Raw genomic sequence first — 18,819 nt, 5'->3', positions numbered from 1 at the left:
GCCTTACAATACAGCCTTCTTCACGGAGTTAAGCAAATTCGGCGACAACCAATTGGGTTTGAAAATGCCTGAGAGATCACATTAGGGCTGGACCTGGACTGACCTGCAAAATCCGACGACACAACTACCCACAAACAATGCACAAAGAAAATGCACAGCTTTTATATGTTATCCCACAATGTGAGGCTACCAACAGCTATTCATGATATCCCAGGACTAACGTGCTGCTCAAAGGTGAATGATCCAGTCCCATTTCAGAAAGGACAAACAATGATAGATAAACATGGACAGAAGTTGCAAGAAAATAAAGCTAAGCTTTTTGCTCACAGAAACTATTGAAGAATCATATACAACTAAATATATGTTTCTGTGACAGTCAAAAAAACGTATATCATTTTCTTTTTCATGAATTTCTGATCCCGAACCAATCAGAGGGGAACATGCGATGTCAAACTAATCTTTACTCTAAATGAATGGAAAGCTTCACATAATAACATTCTAGCATACATGTGAGCTGTGACACTCGAATATAATGCAAAAAAAAGAGAGGAACCAGGTTGTCAATAATTAACTTTACCTCTGGTCAATGTATTTGTCAATGAATTTTTATTATAGAGTTAGAAAATGACGGTTAAAAAGAACCTTTGTTGACTACCACAGAGGACACATTTACACTAACAAAAATTGTGGAAGCTTTGTGGAGGCTCAAAATCTCCTCCTCTTTTGGTGAGTATGAAGATACCTACAAACTGTACCTCAATAATACATTACATGACAGCAGTTAACTGCTATGTGTGTATTTCGGCATCACTCAGTGTTCCAGGACCTAAAATGCGAACTGGTTATTACAGTGTTGGCACTAAAGGTCACTCGAGGTGCCATTTATACCAATGGAACCATGGACTGTGTTATTTATGTGGCACACAGACAGTGTAAGTTGCAATCACAGAACAATAACATTACAATAACTCTCAAAGTAGCAGTTCCCCCAGTAATACTACATAGACTGATATGTATAAATGGCAAATATTTACAATAGAGAGGTGTAAGTTAAATTAAGCACTGAATGGGAAAGGAAAATTACAAAAATATTCACAAAACCGTTTGCATGTTTTTGTGGCACCAGTTTTTTAGTGGATTCCGATGATTTATTAATTGGCGAGTGTAGCAGCCTTTGAGAATAACTGCTTTCATAAATAAGCAAATAAGCAAAACAGCTGACGTGAAAGCAATAATGAAATTGAGTATGACACAGCTGTAGAATAAGACCCAGTACATGTTGAATGTTGTCGCAATATACAACGCGCAGTACTCTAATAAATAGGACAAATGTCTGTTAATATAGTTGTAATAAACAAAGTAACGTCTGTAACAGTCGGAATCCTCCGAAGTCCTATGTCTTGTGTGTGTCCTCGCTGCGCTGCAGACGGATGTCTTATTGCAGCACCGCCGTCTGCCCCCCCCCCCCCCCCCCCCCCCCCCCACGACCGGCTCACATCCGAGATGGGATTCATATGCCCAATATTTATTTCATTTAAAAAAACGACTGGAGAGACACACGCCACATTCTCGGTATCGCAGCCCTGCCTGGTCCCCCTCAAAGGAAGTCCCCACCCATCCAAATATATCAATCTGTCACTCACAAAGTTGAGCAGACGCATGGACAAATAACGACCACCTCGTTTTGGCCCCGGTTACATCTCCCATAAATCTCACTCGGGTTTTTGTGTGACTCTTTCAAAGTGTTTGCGGGAAGAAAATACGTACTTGCACCCAGGAAGCAGTCCGTTAACCGTCTGAAACAGCTTGTTGAAGACGGACCATCTTCCATGTCGGATTGCGAGCGCAGGAGGAGAGAGGAGCCACGGAAGGAAAGCGCGCCTCTGCAGCTGCAACTTGGAGCGTCTCGGCAACAACAACAAAAAAGAAAAAGAAAACTATTCCAGTACACGTTGGTCAGATGGTGTCCTCAATGCTTCAGGCTGTGCACGGTTTTGGAAGGGCAAAAAGAGCAGTGTGCTGCCCCCCCCCCCTCCCGCCCCCCACCCCCTCTCCTCCCTCCACCAGCGCTATGACCCAGCACCGCTGGCCGAGGTGTAGCTACAGTCGGCCCGCCTCCTCGGCTCGGTGGCTCCGCGGTGGATGTGCAGCTGCAGACTGGTGGAGCGGAGACGACGACGCATAGACACAGAGAGGGACCGGTGTAAAAACACACACGCACGCGCGCGCGCGCACACACACGCACACACAACTCCTACCCACGGGGGGGGGGGGGGAAGCGCGTCAGTGTCAAACCAGCCGCAACATCTGCCAAGACTTCTGCTTTAGTTTTCAAAGTAAAAGCCAAAGCGTTGCACGATGATCGCGTCTATGGTGGCCAGCAGGAAACACCGCAATGTGTCGTAACTTTAAGTAGGTTAGACAATCATTTATAGGAATCAAATCTAAAAAGAATGTAAATCAAATGTTTAATCTAAATAAAATCTAAATGAATTGCTTTAAGACATTTGCCTGTTTGCACACATGATATTTTACCTGGAAAAAATATGTGTGTCATTGCCTGAAAAACACATGTTTTCAAGTGTTTTTTTCGAACAGTTATTTTGAAGGGGAAAGCATCCTCGTTTCCGGTGTTTTAGCACATTTATGAGAAGCGCGCTATTGACGCCGTTGCACTGCTGTTCGCTGCTCTGAACTCTGAATGTGGCAGCGTAAAGGGGCCGAGCCGCATAACCCTGGTGCCCTGCACATACTCGCTGCTGCTTCCTGATCCACATCAGCCACATTTATAGTTTTGCCGCACATTTTAACGAGGCACCAACTTTGGCACACGCTGCTTGAAAGGGGTGCAGCACAGTGCTGGAGCATCTTGCTGTCGTCTACGTCACTTAGCACGGCACTTAGCACGGCACTGACCCTCTCCCGAGTTCCGACCCTAACCCCTGCCTCCTAATACATTTAAAAAACGTTTGAAAACCCTCCTACTATGGAGCATGTAGAGAAAATACAAACAAGGTGTGTGTATCTGTGAGAGTGAGAAAGCAAGCAGAGGCAGTCCAAACCCTGATCATACCGCCGAGTAATTGGTGTCTATCTTCAGATTTCTCAGTAAGTTATTTTGTCTCAAATAAATACTAGTTGTCTCTCTGCCTATGTTGATATTTCACCTCCTGACTTCAAATATCTGCAGAGACTTGCATTTACCAAAGGAATGCATTCAATTGATTTATTTCACTTGGAGTATATTTACATAAATTACAATTGCAAATATCACCTCGAATTGGCACAAAGAAATACATCAATGTAGTTCATTCCTTTGGCTGTTACTGAAAAAACATCTGCAATACAACTACAAGTATTTGGATTACAGTTATAATTGTACACTAATAATACCCAATCCCATGAAGATAATGATAAAAATAACCTAATTATCCTCAAATTGGGGTCAACAGATGATAAATTCTGCTCTGACTGGCGACAATGGAGAAAAAACAATAGAAGCTGAATACGCAGATACACAATTATAAGAATTCTGAACAATGGTTGTACTATACAAAATGGAAATTAAAAAAAGGCCATGATTATATGGTGGAATTACACCATCACAATTTATTTTTGTTATTTCACACTCAAGTGTTAGTCAGACTATTTCCTGTACCACAATAGCGGTCTCTGACGTCTTTAAGGCCACAGTTGGTTCCTGTTTATTGTACAGCTCCTGCCTTAAAGCTAACCAAGCAATGCTTCAACACCAATCTTTATATGTTATACTGTATATTATTAATACACATGTAGAAAAAGAAAAAAGACTTAAGATATTGTCAGATCAAAATAATCCTGCTGCTGAACTACTTTGGTGAAATAACTTGCAAAACATCATTTTCTGTACAGTACATGAAGACCTCAGATCAGCTTGAATGTGAAAATATCCCCCAGTCTGTTTAAATCGGTGAAATAAGGTCTGAGTCGGTTCAGCCAGGATCGCACATCAAGTTCCTTATGAAATGAGCCCCCTATCTCTGCAACCTTTGTAGGTGTGTGCTCGTGTTATCAGTGCTCACACTGTACATTAACAGCTCTGAGGCAGCAACATGATACAGCAAAGTGTGCCAGACTCCCTCATGGCCGCAGCATATACTGATCATATCAGGAGAGAGAGGGGGGGGGGGTGGATTCAGCATGCGTGCTATCAATCACTGGGGCATTCCTACACTCTTGAGCAGCTGGTCCATTCAGAAGTATAACATAATGGAGTCTCTCATTCCAGCCTGATGAGAAAAGCCCTCAAAATGAGGGACGCAGTGGTCTATCAATTTTATTTCAACCGCCTTTAAATGATTTGAATCATAATACTAATGCAAAAAACCCTGTAGAAGTTTGTTTGAAATTTTAATCTAATCATATTCAAACTATAGGAGATGCCAAATAGATACAGAAATGTATAGAAGCATTAACATGCAGCAAGTTGTCAGCCTTTGATCTTGAGATAGATACACAGCCTTTTCCCTCACACCCATTTTCATTAAAATTGACGTTATTTTATGCTGGATTAGGAAAATAATGAAAATACATAAAATAAGGTTGTTGTCAAATATAACAAAAACACACGCACACACACAAATGAGAAACATTTCAACGGTGCGTCCTGCGTCCTGAAACGCTTCAACGGTGCGTCCTGCCTGCCCTCATGCACAGGGATTTAGATCCAAGACAAATGCTTCACAACAATCCCAGCAAAGCTCATGTGGGACACTTAGGAGTGAAGAACTTATGGGCAGATGCAGTGGATCACAAGGGATGCCACAACTCTGTTTGTGACCCACCAGTGAACCCTTTTAATCCACAGCTCGCTGAAGAGGCAGAGCAACCATTGCAAATTTAAAAGATCATTACATAACAGGAAGTGACCAGGGTGACGTGTCCAAATGATATTTCAAAAGGGCCCAATAGGCAAGCAATATAAATTCCACTTAAGTCATGTTTTTATCTACAAAGATATAGATATAGTAATTTTTTGCCCTCGCCAATAGTGGTGTAAAATGATATGTATTCTGTTTTAAAACACGCAAATATTATGTTATGAAACAATAAAGATGCAACAGAATGACACCGGCAAATGTTGAGCGGTCACGTGTTTCCTGTACTATTGTAGGTTGACCAAGAAAACAGCATTTTGTTAGAGACACATTGGTGGTTGCTGGGGAGCCTGTTGGACAGTCTCACCATTGATAGTGAAGCAATTATGTACGTTAATGCCGACATTAACGGCTCATATATATATATTGTAGTGTTTTCCCCTCATATAATACCTAGATTAGAACCAATAGTCCAATCACCAAAACAATATAGTACTATCTAGAATACTTTACATTTTTACTTCAGTAAATGTACTAGGTAACAGTCCACCACTGGTCCTTGCTGATTGTCCTTCATGAAGGATGATGTAAAAATTCTGCATCTAGAGCAGAAAAGCATTGATCATAGGCAGACATGCTGGTCAAAAAATAGATTCTTCAGCTAAATGTGGATCACTATTTAGTTTGGAAACAGTTGGAATGAATGAACTAAGCGAACAACCTCAACATGTCTGCACAGTTTGATCTGTATCGAATATCAACTCTTTTCTCCGAAAGCATTTTCCTGTCCACCGAATCCCAAATCCATCTGTGAATCATACGGGTCAAAGAGAAACCTATGGAAATAGAATAGGCCATGATGAAAGAAGGTGAAACCTCATGTGTCTTAATGTGTGTGTCACATGCAGAAAGAAGGTTCCTGGCAGTCCGCTGGGGGATCAACGCCTGACAGGAGAGAGAAGTGTTCGACAGCCATGCTCAAACTGCCCCCCCCCCCCCCCCCGCCCCCCCTTCTTGGTTGTTTTCAAGCAAACATCCCTCTGATGACTACGGCCTCAGTCTCCTTGCTTCAGACGTGTGTGCGCTTGTTCACACACAGCCGCCCCCCCCCCCCCCCCTTAACCCTCAGATTATAGACCTCATCCACTTAAGCACATTTCTGATTCGAATCACTGTGCAAGCTTTTTGCACACACACACACACCAGATATAAGTGAAACATTTACAGATCACATGCAAGCACACACAAACACAGGCGCATAGTTACATCCACAAAGGCACACACACACATCACATGCGGCAGACACACACCACAGAGACTTGCAGTCCCCTCCCCCAACTGAATAGTCTGTTCTGACAATCCACAGGACAGCCGGAGCATTGACGTCAGAGGCAGGCCCATGAAAATACAGGGTCCCTGGGGGGCTGAGGGAGTTATGCACATCTTCACAGCTTGGTTCGCAACTAGTTCAGCAACCAATGAGCATATCGCTGTCTCTGTTTACTCTCATTTGTTAAAAAATGAAATCATAAAAAAAAGGAGCTTCACATTTACCACAAAGCCTGGCATGCACACATTTGCACGCAACTGCAATGCGGACCGTCTGAAATGTGACGTCAATGGACGTCATTGCGCTTTGATCCATTAGGACAAATGTGAGATAGGTGCATAATTTAGTTTAATGGTAACACAAATCACCGCACATCATCGCCTGCCCTCTGTCGTCTTAATATTTGCCATTTTGAATAACTGCTGTCAGATCGTCGTATATATTAAACGTACCCAGAGGAAACGTTTGTTGCTCCCTCAATCGTCCTCACAGCCCCAGGAGAGAAGATGACATTGTGTTTACCGCTCAATGTTCTGAACCTCTTTCTGTTTTTTTTCTTTTTCTGAAACATCATTAGGACATCAGAGCCATTCATCCCATTGTTCTCTTTTGTTGTCCTCCTCACACCTTTGCTGAGCTCGTCACATTATGTAACAAACATGTTTTATTTGCAACCAAACCCAGTATGTACTACTTTGATCTTCAATCAATATAATGGTCTGTAATTAAAGATAGAGAAATAATATTCAGGGTGATGTTGGTGATAGGTGCATTTATCTTTAGGTGTATGTGTTTAACATAAGACAAATATAAATTAAATATTGTTACATTTAGAATGATGTCATCAGAAATAAAAGTACACAAATTAGTTGCACACACTGAGGTCATCCAGATCTAATTACAGGTTTTAAACTGTAAATGTGGATCTTTCATTTCATTTTTTATTTTTGTTCCAAATTAAATACAAAAATGAAAAAATGAAAACCCTCTAAAATGTTGCATTTCTCACTGCATCACCACTCCCATTAAGAAACAATTGGCCCCTCTAATCGTTGCAGCTATTTTTTTTTACTTGTTTAAAAGAAATACCAGAATGCAAAAAATGAGAAGCTGTTCTCTGCATTACACAAGCCGGCCGGGCACATTATTATGCACTGATTTGATGTCAACACAATGTAACAAAGTCTTGGCTTTTATATACAGCAACCCACTTCTGTGGAAATGGGTGACAATGTCCACCCAGAGGGTGTTGGATGATCAGAACCATGACAATGAAATGCGGTTGTCTGGTCAGTGGGATCCAGTGGGTCCATTTGCGAATATAGTGTACAGGAGTGAGGAAGGTGAGTAGAGAGAGTGAAGCTTGGTCTCAGATGACTTGACCCGTTTCTTATGGTCCTCTGAAATGTGGTGCAATTGTTTGGTTGAACCAGAATGATTTCATGTTAAACCAGATGAAACTTGGAATGCTTCGATCTTTTATGGTATTCTCCTTGTTACAAGTCAAATGTGGATCCAAGCTCTCAATGAGATCCAAATGCACATTTTAAACACTCTGCTTTGAGAAGTGATGCTCAGCCTTGTTACAGTGCTCCAGAAACTGGCCTAAATAAGCCATCTGTAGCGGCTGCTTGAGTTTGGTAGGCGGCAGGAGTCCCTGTGACATTGAAACTTCTTCTCAGTTTACATGAAGGCATGAGCCCCCACTTTGAGGCCTGTAACTTGTACTTAATCACATGTATCTTGGAGGACCTCCGTCCAGATGATGAAAGGAAATGATATGTCCAGTGCAAAGGAACCGTTAAAGGCAGGATGATTTTTATTCAACGTTGTCTCATCAGTGAAGACATTGTGTAGATTACACAGCAGGGATTACACTTTGTGTCCTCAAAGGACAAAACCGTTGCTCTTTAGCTGCCTGCATGTCCCTCCAGAAGAGGTGCAGCACTGGCTAGTCAACAGAAAACCGGGCCGATCTGGTAAAAGAGTCCTTGTATGGACTCCCTGACAGTAACAGCATGTGCACGCAACTTGAGTAGGGCCTAACTTTGGACTGGAATGGAGCGGATTAAATGTCTGATCATTTACTATTATTACTGGCTTTCATGGTGACAGGACTGGACACACTGCATCTCGATCTGCCAAAAGGGCTTTGTAGTAGAGAACAACAAATGATGTTACAGTGTAACTGGTCAGGAGGCTGCATCTAGACTGATTAGATGAGCCATGTATATTAAATAATAGAGTCTAGTTCAGGCTAGACACTTCATTAGACTCCCCTTGAGAGAAAGAATGTTAAATCAATCTTTCTGAAAGACCATGTAATGTGATATTGAGGTTTTCTATTTAAAATTCTAAACTATTTAAAAAAGCAACAACAGCACTAATACCTCATTTGCAAAAGGACTGCATGCCCACATCCCATTTTAGTTCAAAAGGACTACAATGCTGCCCCAAGTAATTAAGCCCATGTCCGGTATGGTCTCCATACTCAATATAATCTTTAATTAATTAATCTGGTCAATAATGGTGAATCATGATCGCTCTAACAACTGCTTTAGTAACTCCTACTGGTTTGTTCTACCAGCGGAGCTTAGTGCTCGAAGGGCATCTCCTTCAAGCATGTCCACAGCAGCTGGCCTTGACATGGAGGTCAAAGGTCAGTGCAAACTTAAGCACCCCTCAGGGGCGGATTGATATATCTGCATCACTGTAGCCTGAAAGAGGGCGCTTTGGAAAGTAAGTGGTACAAAATGCAAAACATTTTTCAGTTTCCCTTCCAAAACTCCCCTTAAGATTAGGTTATTAGTCACCTCATTTTTTCAGTTTTAGTTAGTTTGTAAATTTGCCCACACAATTAAATGTGACCAACAGGGACATGGTTGATGTTTTTTTGTCCTGGCAAAATGAAAAAAGGCAGTCTCCAACAATATATAAATGATCACTGTTTATTTAAAGTAGCTTCACAACATGAATGAGTTTAACAAAAAACAAAACACTCTGCACAGTTGGTGGACCAAATATATCTACTTTCATTGCACATTTCAACCGTTTTACTGCAGCGTTTGACTGAAACAATGGATGCCGTCGTCTGCTCATGGGCAACATGCCGGCAAAGTGAATGTGACCAGATAACACCTCTAAAGCTCGAAGTTCCTCACAGTGAGTCAGACCTCGCACTGCACGAGTAAAATAAAAAGCCAAACGGATTAACATAGGTAATATGGCGAGGATGAAAGACATGTTGATAAGCTTTCTATCAATGCATGAGAGAAAACGAAGAATGCAGAAGGACAGGTGGTGTAGATTTGTAATGTGGATCTATATGTGGAGCACTGCAGTGGAAGGAACTGCAGGAAGCACTTGAATCAAAAAATAAATTAAAAAAACGTGTAAATGGGTGTAAAAAAAACGCGAGAGAAGAAATGTGCAGGGAGGGAGGGATGGAGGATGTGGTGCGTGTATCTGCGTCACAGCTGCAGCCAATGAAGTCAGAGACGGGGCAGGCTGGAGCGGGAGATGCTGTTAGTGCCACTCACAGCACCCACCTGGGCCTCATGTCTTCTACGTCACACAGCGGGCACAAATTAGCCCTGCTTAGTGTTTGTCACACACACACACACACACACACACACACACACACACACACAATTCATGCATTCAATAAATACAGCATCCCAAACTATTGTGGGACATTGAGCTCGCTCCCAGTAATGCATTTCTTTCCATTAAGAAAAAAAGAAATACACCGCTGACATTGATGGAAATACTTTTAGATTTTCTCATAAAGTAACAAGGTTACACATTATGCTAACATTAAGCTTTCCACCATTAAGAGGTTTCATGTTTATGTAATGTCAATGCAACATATGGAAAGATGATGATGTAACTGCAGATATTTCCGGAGTAACCAAATGGCTTTCTGACATCAGTATCAAAGGATGCATAGCTAATCAGTGCAGAATTATGTTTTATGATCCATTCATGCTATGTTGTTGTAGCATTGAATAGTAATTTTTTAGGGTTGGCTCGGCAGAGTACTGATTAATTAGGCACTTTGCGTTTGTATTTCTTTTGTCAATGAAATCCTAAAAGAAAGGCCAGTTAAAGAAAAGAATCAGAATTTCTTTCACAAATTTAGAAGAAGTAGTAGTGTTTTCGGTCATCACTTCTGACCTACATTATCACATGCGTAATCCTGGCAAATGACAATGATGATGAGCATGGGGTCAGAGTGCAGGCGAAAGAAAGAAAAAAAAAACGGCACTAAAACAAACAGTGCTCATTCGCTTAGCTGACGTCACTCGTCCACGTGAAACGCTTCACGGTGCAATCTCATATAACAGGGGGTCAAATGTGCCTCCTCAGATGTGCACACGAGAGCGGGCACGTGCAATGACGTGCTGAGCTCACTCACGTATATAAAACACACAGAGAGATCCAAATGTTGCCCTAGAATGAAATGATCAAATGTAAATAGTACTGTTTGTGCACTTTAACGGCATAACAGCATATTTTTAAAATAAATAATTTTTATATTGTGGTATTACTACTTTTACTTAGGTCAACAATCCAAAACACACGGATACACACACAATGAGGAGATCATTCTGGCTTTACATGAGGCAAACACCCTTCATTGGTGCTATATGATGCTGTCACACGTGTGTTGATCTCTGAGCTGAGAAGCCAACCACGTCCTGGTCCAGCGTAAGCCTTTTAAACACCACACACGCGGACGGATCATTACTTACAGCTGAGTGATGTCACACATCCTGTCAAGGTTCATTTCTTGTATGACGCTGTGGGGTGTGTGTGTGTGTGTACAGCGAGGAGTTGCTGACAGATTCTCTCTTGTCTCTTGTTCAAATATAACACATCAACACACCAAGAGGAAATTATCATTAAACGCGACAGCACAGCGTTATTTATTACAAAATAATCATGTATGTATACACTAAATTGTTTTGTTAGTTTTAAAATGTTGTACACACCCCGTTTAATTTACCCAAAACCTTCCTTATGTGCTCATATGTCAGAAGGACAATGAATTACTACTAATATACAAAATATGAACATTAATTTGCTCAATGTAATAATAATGTTAAAATTAGATTCATTCAATGTCAACTGAAGCCATGTGGGGGGAAATGGCACAGTGACTATAGCAAGTATAAATTTAATATTTTAATTTGAATGAGTTAACAAATTAAGTTTGTGCCATGGACTAGAACAGCTTCTTAAAAAAGGAGAAAGAAAAAAAAAGTCCGTATTGAGTAAGGAGTGTGCGGGGGAACGAGCGGTATAGCTGCAGACCTCCTCAGAAGCCAGTCAGTGTGATCATGGGTGGGACGTACAGGCCTGTCAATCAATCTCTCTGCACAGCAGGCATCTGAACAGACCGAGACGGCAGAGCAGCCAGACGTCAGCTGGGCCTCCTCACACAGAACACACTCAGGACACAATCCATTCATCAACACACACACACTCGTGGCCTTACTTGATTGGAAATTACAGCATTGTTTTTCTTATTAATTACAATGCAAAACAGTGATGAAAAGAATTAACCTTGTTCAGCATTGCTGTCAAAATCACACTGTAATAAAAAACCAAGAACCTCAGTGCACTGTACAACAATTATTGACAAAAGAAAATGTAATTCTTTCTGCAAGTTAACATAAAAACTGCCTTGTTGGACATAAAAAGATCATATAAATCTAATTTTATGGAACCTTTCAGGAGTGAAAAACAAGTCTGTAAACAACAATTTAAAAGAATGAAAACATTAACACAAAGTTACTATTTGTCCTTTCCCTCCATTTCATCTTAATTACTATAGCTCCACCTAGTGTCCCACTGGCTGAAGACACTAATGCTGACCACTTTTAACCAATGTCAAATAACAGGAGGTCAAAAGGTCAAAGCGTTGTATAGATGTAAAATAAAAATATTAAAAAATATTAATGCTGTTTTCGGATTCTATCCTTATGATAATTTCTGTGTGCAGCGTTGACCGGCATTACCCACTACGACCACCGAGTGGTATTCTTGCACAAGTCGTGCGTGTTCGTCCCGTCTGTCCACAGCTACGGGCCTCACGCGCTGGAGCTGTGAGCAGCTGCTTTATTCAGAGAGGAGCACATAGAGGAATATGCATGAGGTTGTGTGGTTTGTACCCTCGTGCTCTGTGGCGTCACAGCGGTGGCGAACAGCCCTGCTGCAATTCTTTTAGCAGGGTGGGCACAAAGCCAAGCTAAAGACACACACACACACACACACACACACACACACACACACGCGGTGTACCGCCGCAGAGCTTGGACACTCTATGACGTCGAGCTGCTCCTCAGTTTAATCCATGAGGACAAACCAATCCACAAGGTCTGGAACTGTTCTCTCCAGCTCGATTCAAAGAGAAATTCTAACCGGCCACAACCGCACGGATCTTCTGTCTCGTAGGAACAGTGGCTTTTTGTTCCCGTGATTGAAGGCTATTTTGTAATGTTATTCTTTATTGTTGATGTGGGAGCTACATCATTGTTGCGATGGAGAAGGCGTTTGGCAACTATTTGGACTAATGGGTCCGTCCCAGGAAAACAAAGATGATAGTCATATTGTTGTCTACCCATCATTTAAACTCATTTAAATATTTTCATTTTCATATTTCCAACCTTTGAATGACCCAGATCAACAGAGAGTTGTGAACAGTTTTACGATTTTGAGGGAATACTTGAGCTGTTTCAAGGACTGTGTTAATCTTTGAGATTCTTCTCCTGACATAATATCTATCTTGTTGTAAGGTGAAGTGAAGACATGATAACTAATTGTAAAAACATCATTTCACGTTGTAACGAGATAAGTTGGTCTAGTCAGAAGTGGACGGTGTGATGTGTACTCCTTTAAATGGCCTTTTACAGGGAACATGCACCAACAATGATACCTTTAGATAGATACCTTTATGGATCTGACTCACTCGTCTTCTGTGCCGCCCCACAGATAAATGTATTATCAGTGTTTTTTAATATTATTGGTGTATTACTATGCAAAAGTCTAATAAATATTTACATTTACATTACTTAATTCTTGCTATGGCTCAATCATCTCACATTGCCACTGAACCAGGAACCAAACAAAACGTAAAACTATTCCAATCCGCAATGTATTCCGACATCAAGGTTCTTGGCACTGGTATCTCACTATGGAGGGGGCACCAAGGAGCGGCCCTGTAATGGTAACAAGACAAAAAAAGCATTGTGGTCCTGATAAGAATCTCAATGGCCCTGTTTCTGCACCTCCCCTCCCGGCCTCACCGGGGATATCCAAGGGAACAAAAACGGTCTCCATGAGAGAACCCGAGCGTCAGCCCTCAGAGGCAGTGAAGGGAGCAGAAGCAGCACTCAATTGACTGGTGATAGTTTTCACATTTAGTCCATGATGCACAAATATACCATGGCCTTATTATGTATGGCTGCTTTTTTTGGACAAACAACTGCGTTAAATAGGTTTGAAGAGGTTTTTGTTCCGTTTTTTTTTAAAGGTTTTCCATCCTTCGTAAACGCCTCCTTAGTGTGGATGAAAAGCTCAGTGTTCTGTTCAAAATCCACATTTGCTATGACAGTGTGCTGTGTGCAATGCAGTGCTGCCACCGTGCATCAAAGCATGGAGGGGGGTTCCGTCGGGGCGTTTACCCCCTAAGAAGTCACAGATGCCAGGCACAGTCGGGGAAGGAAGCGCCCGGCTCTCCTTCCATGTTAGCCAAGGGAAACTCATTTGGGCAAAGACCCAAAAAGACTGTGATGCAAACAGGTCACATCTTCAGAGCAAACAAACCAGGCTGTTGGTCTGAGAAATCTATTGACTGTATGTTAGCGTCTTAAATACACCAAAACATGCGTGCCTTGGCCTTGTTGCACCAGTCCAAAACGTTTCAGGAGTAATATGACGGAGCTCATCTGTAAAAATAAATCCAAAGTAAAAAACAGGCTGAGGTGAAAGGATGTACAGTGTACATGCTTAATTAGTGATAAGTATTCCCCTAATCTAAACACGACAAACACGCTTTAAACTTCACTAACGTGATGCAAACACCAGGCACAGGCCGGTTGCTTTGCTTCAGCACTGTTGGTGTAGGCAGGCACGGCTCTCGGCTCCGAGGCAATGCTGATCTTGGCCTTGAACTTAAACGCATGTCACGTGTTTGCCAGAATAACAGCGGCCACACTCCCCATCGAGGCATTTCAAAAGCTGCCGCTTGTAAACAAGGAACGCTTGAATTGAAAGCAAAGGATGTGCTGAAGCAATGATTTCAACCAGCGCGGATCCCAGGCACACCTGGGAAATTAAGGCATAACCAACAGGTTTGGTTTATACTGGCTTTTCTTCACAAACTATAGATATTTTGCACTAACGCAACTGGATCATCCCCATGACCAGATTTTCACTTCCACAAACAGGAGTTAGATTTCAAAAGGGACCTGACTTATACAACACCGTCAGAAAATGTGTGAAGACCTTGTTTCTTGTCTAAGAACTGTAAATCAGCAGAAGTGGAGAATAACACCTTTTCCATTCAATGCAGAGTTCAATCGATGAGCCTTCAGCCCCGACCACAATGTACATTGGCTTGTTACCACAGACTTACTGTATTGATATTATTTCATCACACTGAATAAACAATATCACCCTTTGATATGTAGTTTGTTGTTGCCAGACATTGCTCTTTGTTTATTCTAAAGAAAGTTAATGTAACAAAGCTGCATGGTGACTCCATTGAGGATTGACGAGAGAAAAAGTAATCCACAGCAATACACAAGATTGTTTTTTCCGGACACTTATTTCAGTGGAGAGATGATGACATTGCATCATGTGTGCAGCCAGGTTTAATACTCAATGAAGAGGGGTTGACCCTGTTCCCTGGTCCTGGTCCGACTTTGCAATTAACATGTAGTTCCTAAGAAATGCTCTGTTGTTCCATCGAGCAGTCCCTGAGGATATCACATACCTGCACTCTTGCACCAGCATTGACCATGACTCCTACCTTCGTCGCTGCATCCTGCGGGTGGAGGTTCCTCAAAGTCCCGGTCGTCAGGACTTTTCCGTTTCCTCGACATTTGCGGCTCCCTATTCGGGTTGATTTGATATCCACCGATGAATCGATATCTGCCGATAAGGTGAGACACCTTCAACCGGCTGGATATACAACACAAACAACAGTCTGGGGGAGGCGAAGGGAGAAATACGAATAAATCTCAGTCCCATTCATTCAGATCCCTTCTCTGTGTGTCCTCTTTTCGGCGTGCCGGGTGCGCAAAGTTACCATGTGGCGGCCGGCCGAGCACCTGGAGGCGCAGCGAGGCATGGAGCCCGGTACAGGCTCCTGGTACCCGCCGCTATCGGACAAAATGTGTCTCCAGGGACACTCTGGAGCGTATTTCTCCCGGCAGATGAGAAATATTTCAATTGATACGCCGATCATCTGCGTCGCGGATTATGCTCGAATCCCGCTCAAATTGGAATTTGCGCACTGGAGGCAACTTGTTGATCCGCGTCTTAAAACGCTTTGCGAGCGGGAGGCTTTCGTCATTTCGTTTCCTGCCTTGTTTTGAATATCAACTGGCAATCTCAACGTTGTGTGAGGTGTTTAGCTTTGAACGGGGCTCGGCGACGTCACACCGCAAGTCTAATCAGGCACAGATGACGCACAGCGGGCACAACGGGACCTCTTGGGTATCTTGCGGGGTATAGGCCAATGTAAACGGAGATTATCTGGAAGCGGGCTGCCCGCTGAAGCGTGCCAAAGCGCGCGTGCCCCCCCATTTGAGGTGCGCACGACATTGCTGGCAGAAGAGCTTCTCCGGGCAACATCTGTGACGGAGGAGAGGATCCCTTCTCTTTTACAATAGCATCAGTGGAATAAGTGTCGGACCAACAGGTTGGCTTTCAGTGAGCCACACAGCAAATGTGTATCGCATCACATCACAAATACGATGCGATTAATGCAGCTGGAGTGTTGTGAGAACAGACCATACCATCGAGACCATCTTTTTTTTCAAATGCTTGATGGAACTTTTGCCCTCCGGTAGACTCCGACCCTGAGTGCCTGAGAGAAAGAAAGACATCCGCGCTGCGCTTTCACCAACATGTTTCTTCCTACACTGAAATGTCCACTTGGATAAAGCTGCAGACCGAGTCAGATTATCACCGAGCTCTACCTCACATATTATTGTCCTTCCCGGGAGACGCACGAACGGGTGCCTTACGTCAGTAGAGTAACAGTCTCCCCCTTCTTTTAATTTCCTCATATGTTGATTTATTTATGAACACTCCCCGGTCAGAGGATCCTATTCCATTCCCTACATCTGGTTTGGATTTCCAGAGCAGCGCCATACTGTTTCTCCAAAACGTGTCACTTGGATGTCAGGGCAAATAGTTTTTGGAAAATATATATATTTTTTGCGCTTGTTAGTGCGTCTATTTGCGCGTATTCGTTCGCGGCGGGTTTCTTGTAAAGAGCTACAGTTGCATTCATGCCAATGACGCTGGTATTTCGTGGTAATTTCTGCAGACAAACACGCCTCTCTCACTCTCTCTGGCTCCCACTCCCCCACCTCCCCCACCTCCCCCCCTCCCATCCCTCATTCACTGCAGCTACTGACGTCAAGGCATGCTTGCGTCAATGCTCCCTGCTTTGACGGAGAGCTTTTTCCCCCCCATTTGGACCATAATGGGATTATTAGGGTTGGAGAAATACCCTGCCTTCATGGATTTTTCGATTTTTTTTGATGGATGTCCCATTATCTTTTTCTTTTATAAACATTATTTCTTAACATTAGGCTCTTATAGAAAATCACAATAATTCAATGATTGTAGCTCATATCATTCTATAATATGCTTTTGACTTCTGTCTATTTTCATTTTGCAATTGTTTTTAAAAGAAATTGACATAAACCTTTAAAATAACCACAGCGCAGGTATTCATAAAATAGTGCACAAACAACGGGTTGATTCATTTGACATATTTCTGTAAACAGAATATTTGGACACACAATATAAGAATATTTCGTCCACTATGATGCAGTTGTGTATTGGATTTAGCGGGTGGGAGGTCTCCTCCTTCCTGTCAGTCCTGCCACTGGTGCGAAAGGGAGGATGTCATGTCCTTGTACTCTGATCTTGATCTTCTGGCTTGAAGGGGCGAATGGACTGGCCTTGTCTACTCCCAATGCCTTTAAGCTTTATCTGTTCAAATATTAAAACACCTTACAGTATACTCTGTATAAAAATGTATAAAATGCACATATTTGAAGCCTAATTAAGTGCAAATAAAAAAAACAACCTCAACAAAGAGGACAGTGCCGGTTCTAACATTTTCTCATCTAATTAACAAAATGCCTGTCTGGGCCGGCACTGGGAATGTTGAGAGGAAGGTTGATCTGTGGCTACTTAATGGGGGACATAACAGAGTGCAATTATACTGTATTTGCAAATAGAACATTCATTATAAAGCTTTAAGAACTAATGGTCAAATTACATACATGGTAAAACTATCAATCGAAAATATTATTTGACTATTCACTCAAATACAGTTGTTCACTGGAACATGCAGATATTATTTGAATGAGATTAAACATGCATACACTTTGTTGATGGAAGTATGTCCAATTGTGTGTTTATTCAAGTAAATTTGAGACATAAATGGATCCCTTTCTGAGTAAATGCAATTTCAAAACTGTCATCAGACCCATGACAGAAGAGATGATGATGTGTGATCAATATATTTTTCGAGATTTCTGCCCTCATGTCAGGCAGATGTGAATGCAAATAGAGTGAGGGGCAAAAAGTGAAAAACCCTCCTTCAGATGCATGGACGTAATTCCTCACCCAAGTGTGAAAAAACGTCCTTCTCTGCTCGCATAAAGGGAGCAGGGTTTTAGTTTTAGAGCTAACATCTCAAGTTCTAACACTATACTTAATTTGTAATAAACAATGTGAATGTGAAATGACAAATAAAAACACCAAAAACCACAATAAAAGGTGTCCTTGTCATATTCAAGAATGCATCATATTGTGATCGTTCAGAGCGACAATAAGTGTTCGTTTTGGAAAATCAAGTTCATTGTAGTTTACGTGGCATTAATAATTGTTTTGCTCTTTTCCAACAGCTGCTCCAGTAAAGCTCATTTGATCACAAACAGCTGCCTGAATGTTAGGCTATTGGGATTTTGAGAGATTGGGATTTGGGGATCTGGTGTTTTGGACTGAGGCTTAACTTCTTTAGGGTGGTAAATGTATTATTCAATTAAACTGGTGTTCCTTTAATTTCTGTAGAAACTATAAATCTTATCAAGAACCGCTAATGAGATTTAAATTAGAACAGTGACCTACATCTATCCCGGAGGTCCCCGGACCACCGCTTAGATTATAATTTACAATTTGCTCATTGGGGGATAGTCCATAGCTAGATACTGTCCATTAGGATGGTACACATGGGACAGAAATCTGGTTGCTTCACATTTTTCAATGAACTAAATCACATGGCGTGGCATCACAACAGCACCGAAAAGTTGGATGAATTGACAATTTAAACAATGACAGTGCAGTTTAGCAAAGTACATTTATGTTTTTATTGTCATG

The 18,819-nt window shown here is 42.0% G+C and overlaps 1 protein-coding gene across 5 annotated transcripts in view; it reads right to left on the bottom strand.

The window, feature by feature from the left end:
- The window catches only part of pde10a (phosphodiesterase 10A), a 40,241-nt gene extending 24,318 nt beyond the window's left edge, over nt 1-15,923 (bottom strand). For 2 of the 5 annotated variants that reach the window (XM_037464915.2, XM_037464916.2), the window contains exon 1: nt 1,768-2,022. In XM_037464915.2, coding sequence (XP_037320812.1) covers nt 1,768-1,831 — 64 coding nt within the window. In that variant the 5' untranslated portion in view covers nt 1,832-2,022. Of the gene's footprint in view, nt 1-1,767; nt 2,023-15,223 lie in introns of those variants that run through there. The other 3 variants (XR_005119904.2, XM_037464912.2, XM_037464913.2) reach the window with 3 other exon arrangements.
- Between the last annotated feature and the right edge of the window lie 2,896 nt (nt 15,924-18,819).

The sequence above is a fragment of the Pungitius pungitius genome, chromosome 13 (genome assembly GCF_949316345.1).
Source record: "Pungitius pungitius chromosome 13, fPunPun2.1, whole genome shotgun sequence".
NCBI classification, from domain to species: Eukaryota; Metazoa; Chordata; class Actinopteri; order Perciformes; family Gasterosteidae; genus Pungitius; species Pungitius pungitius.
Note: the sequence above shows the minus strand (reverse complement) of the source record. Positions and strands in the feature narration are given on the sequence as shown.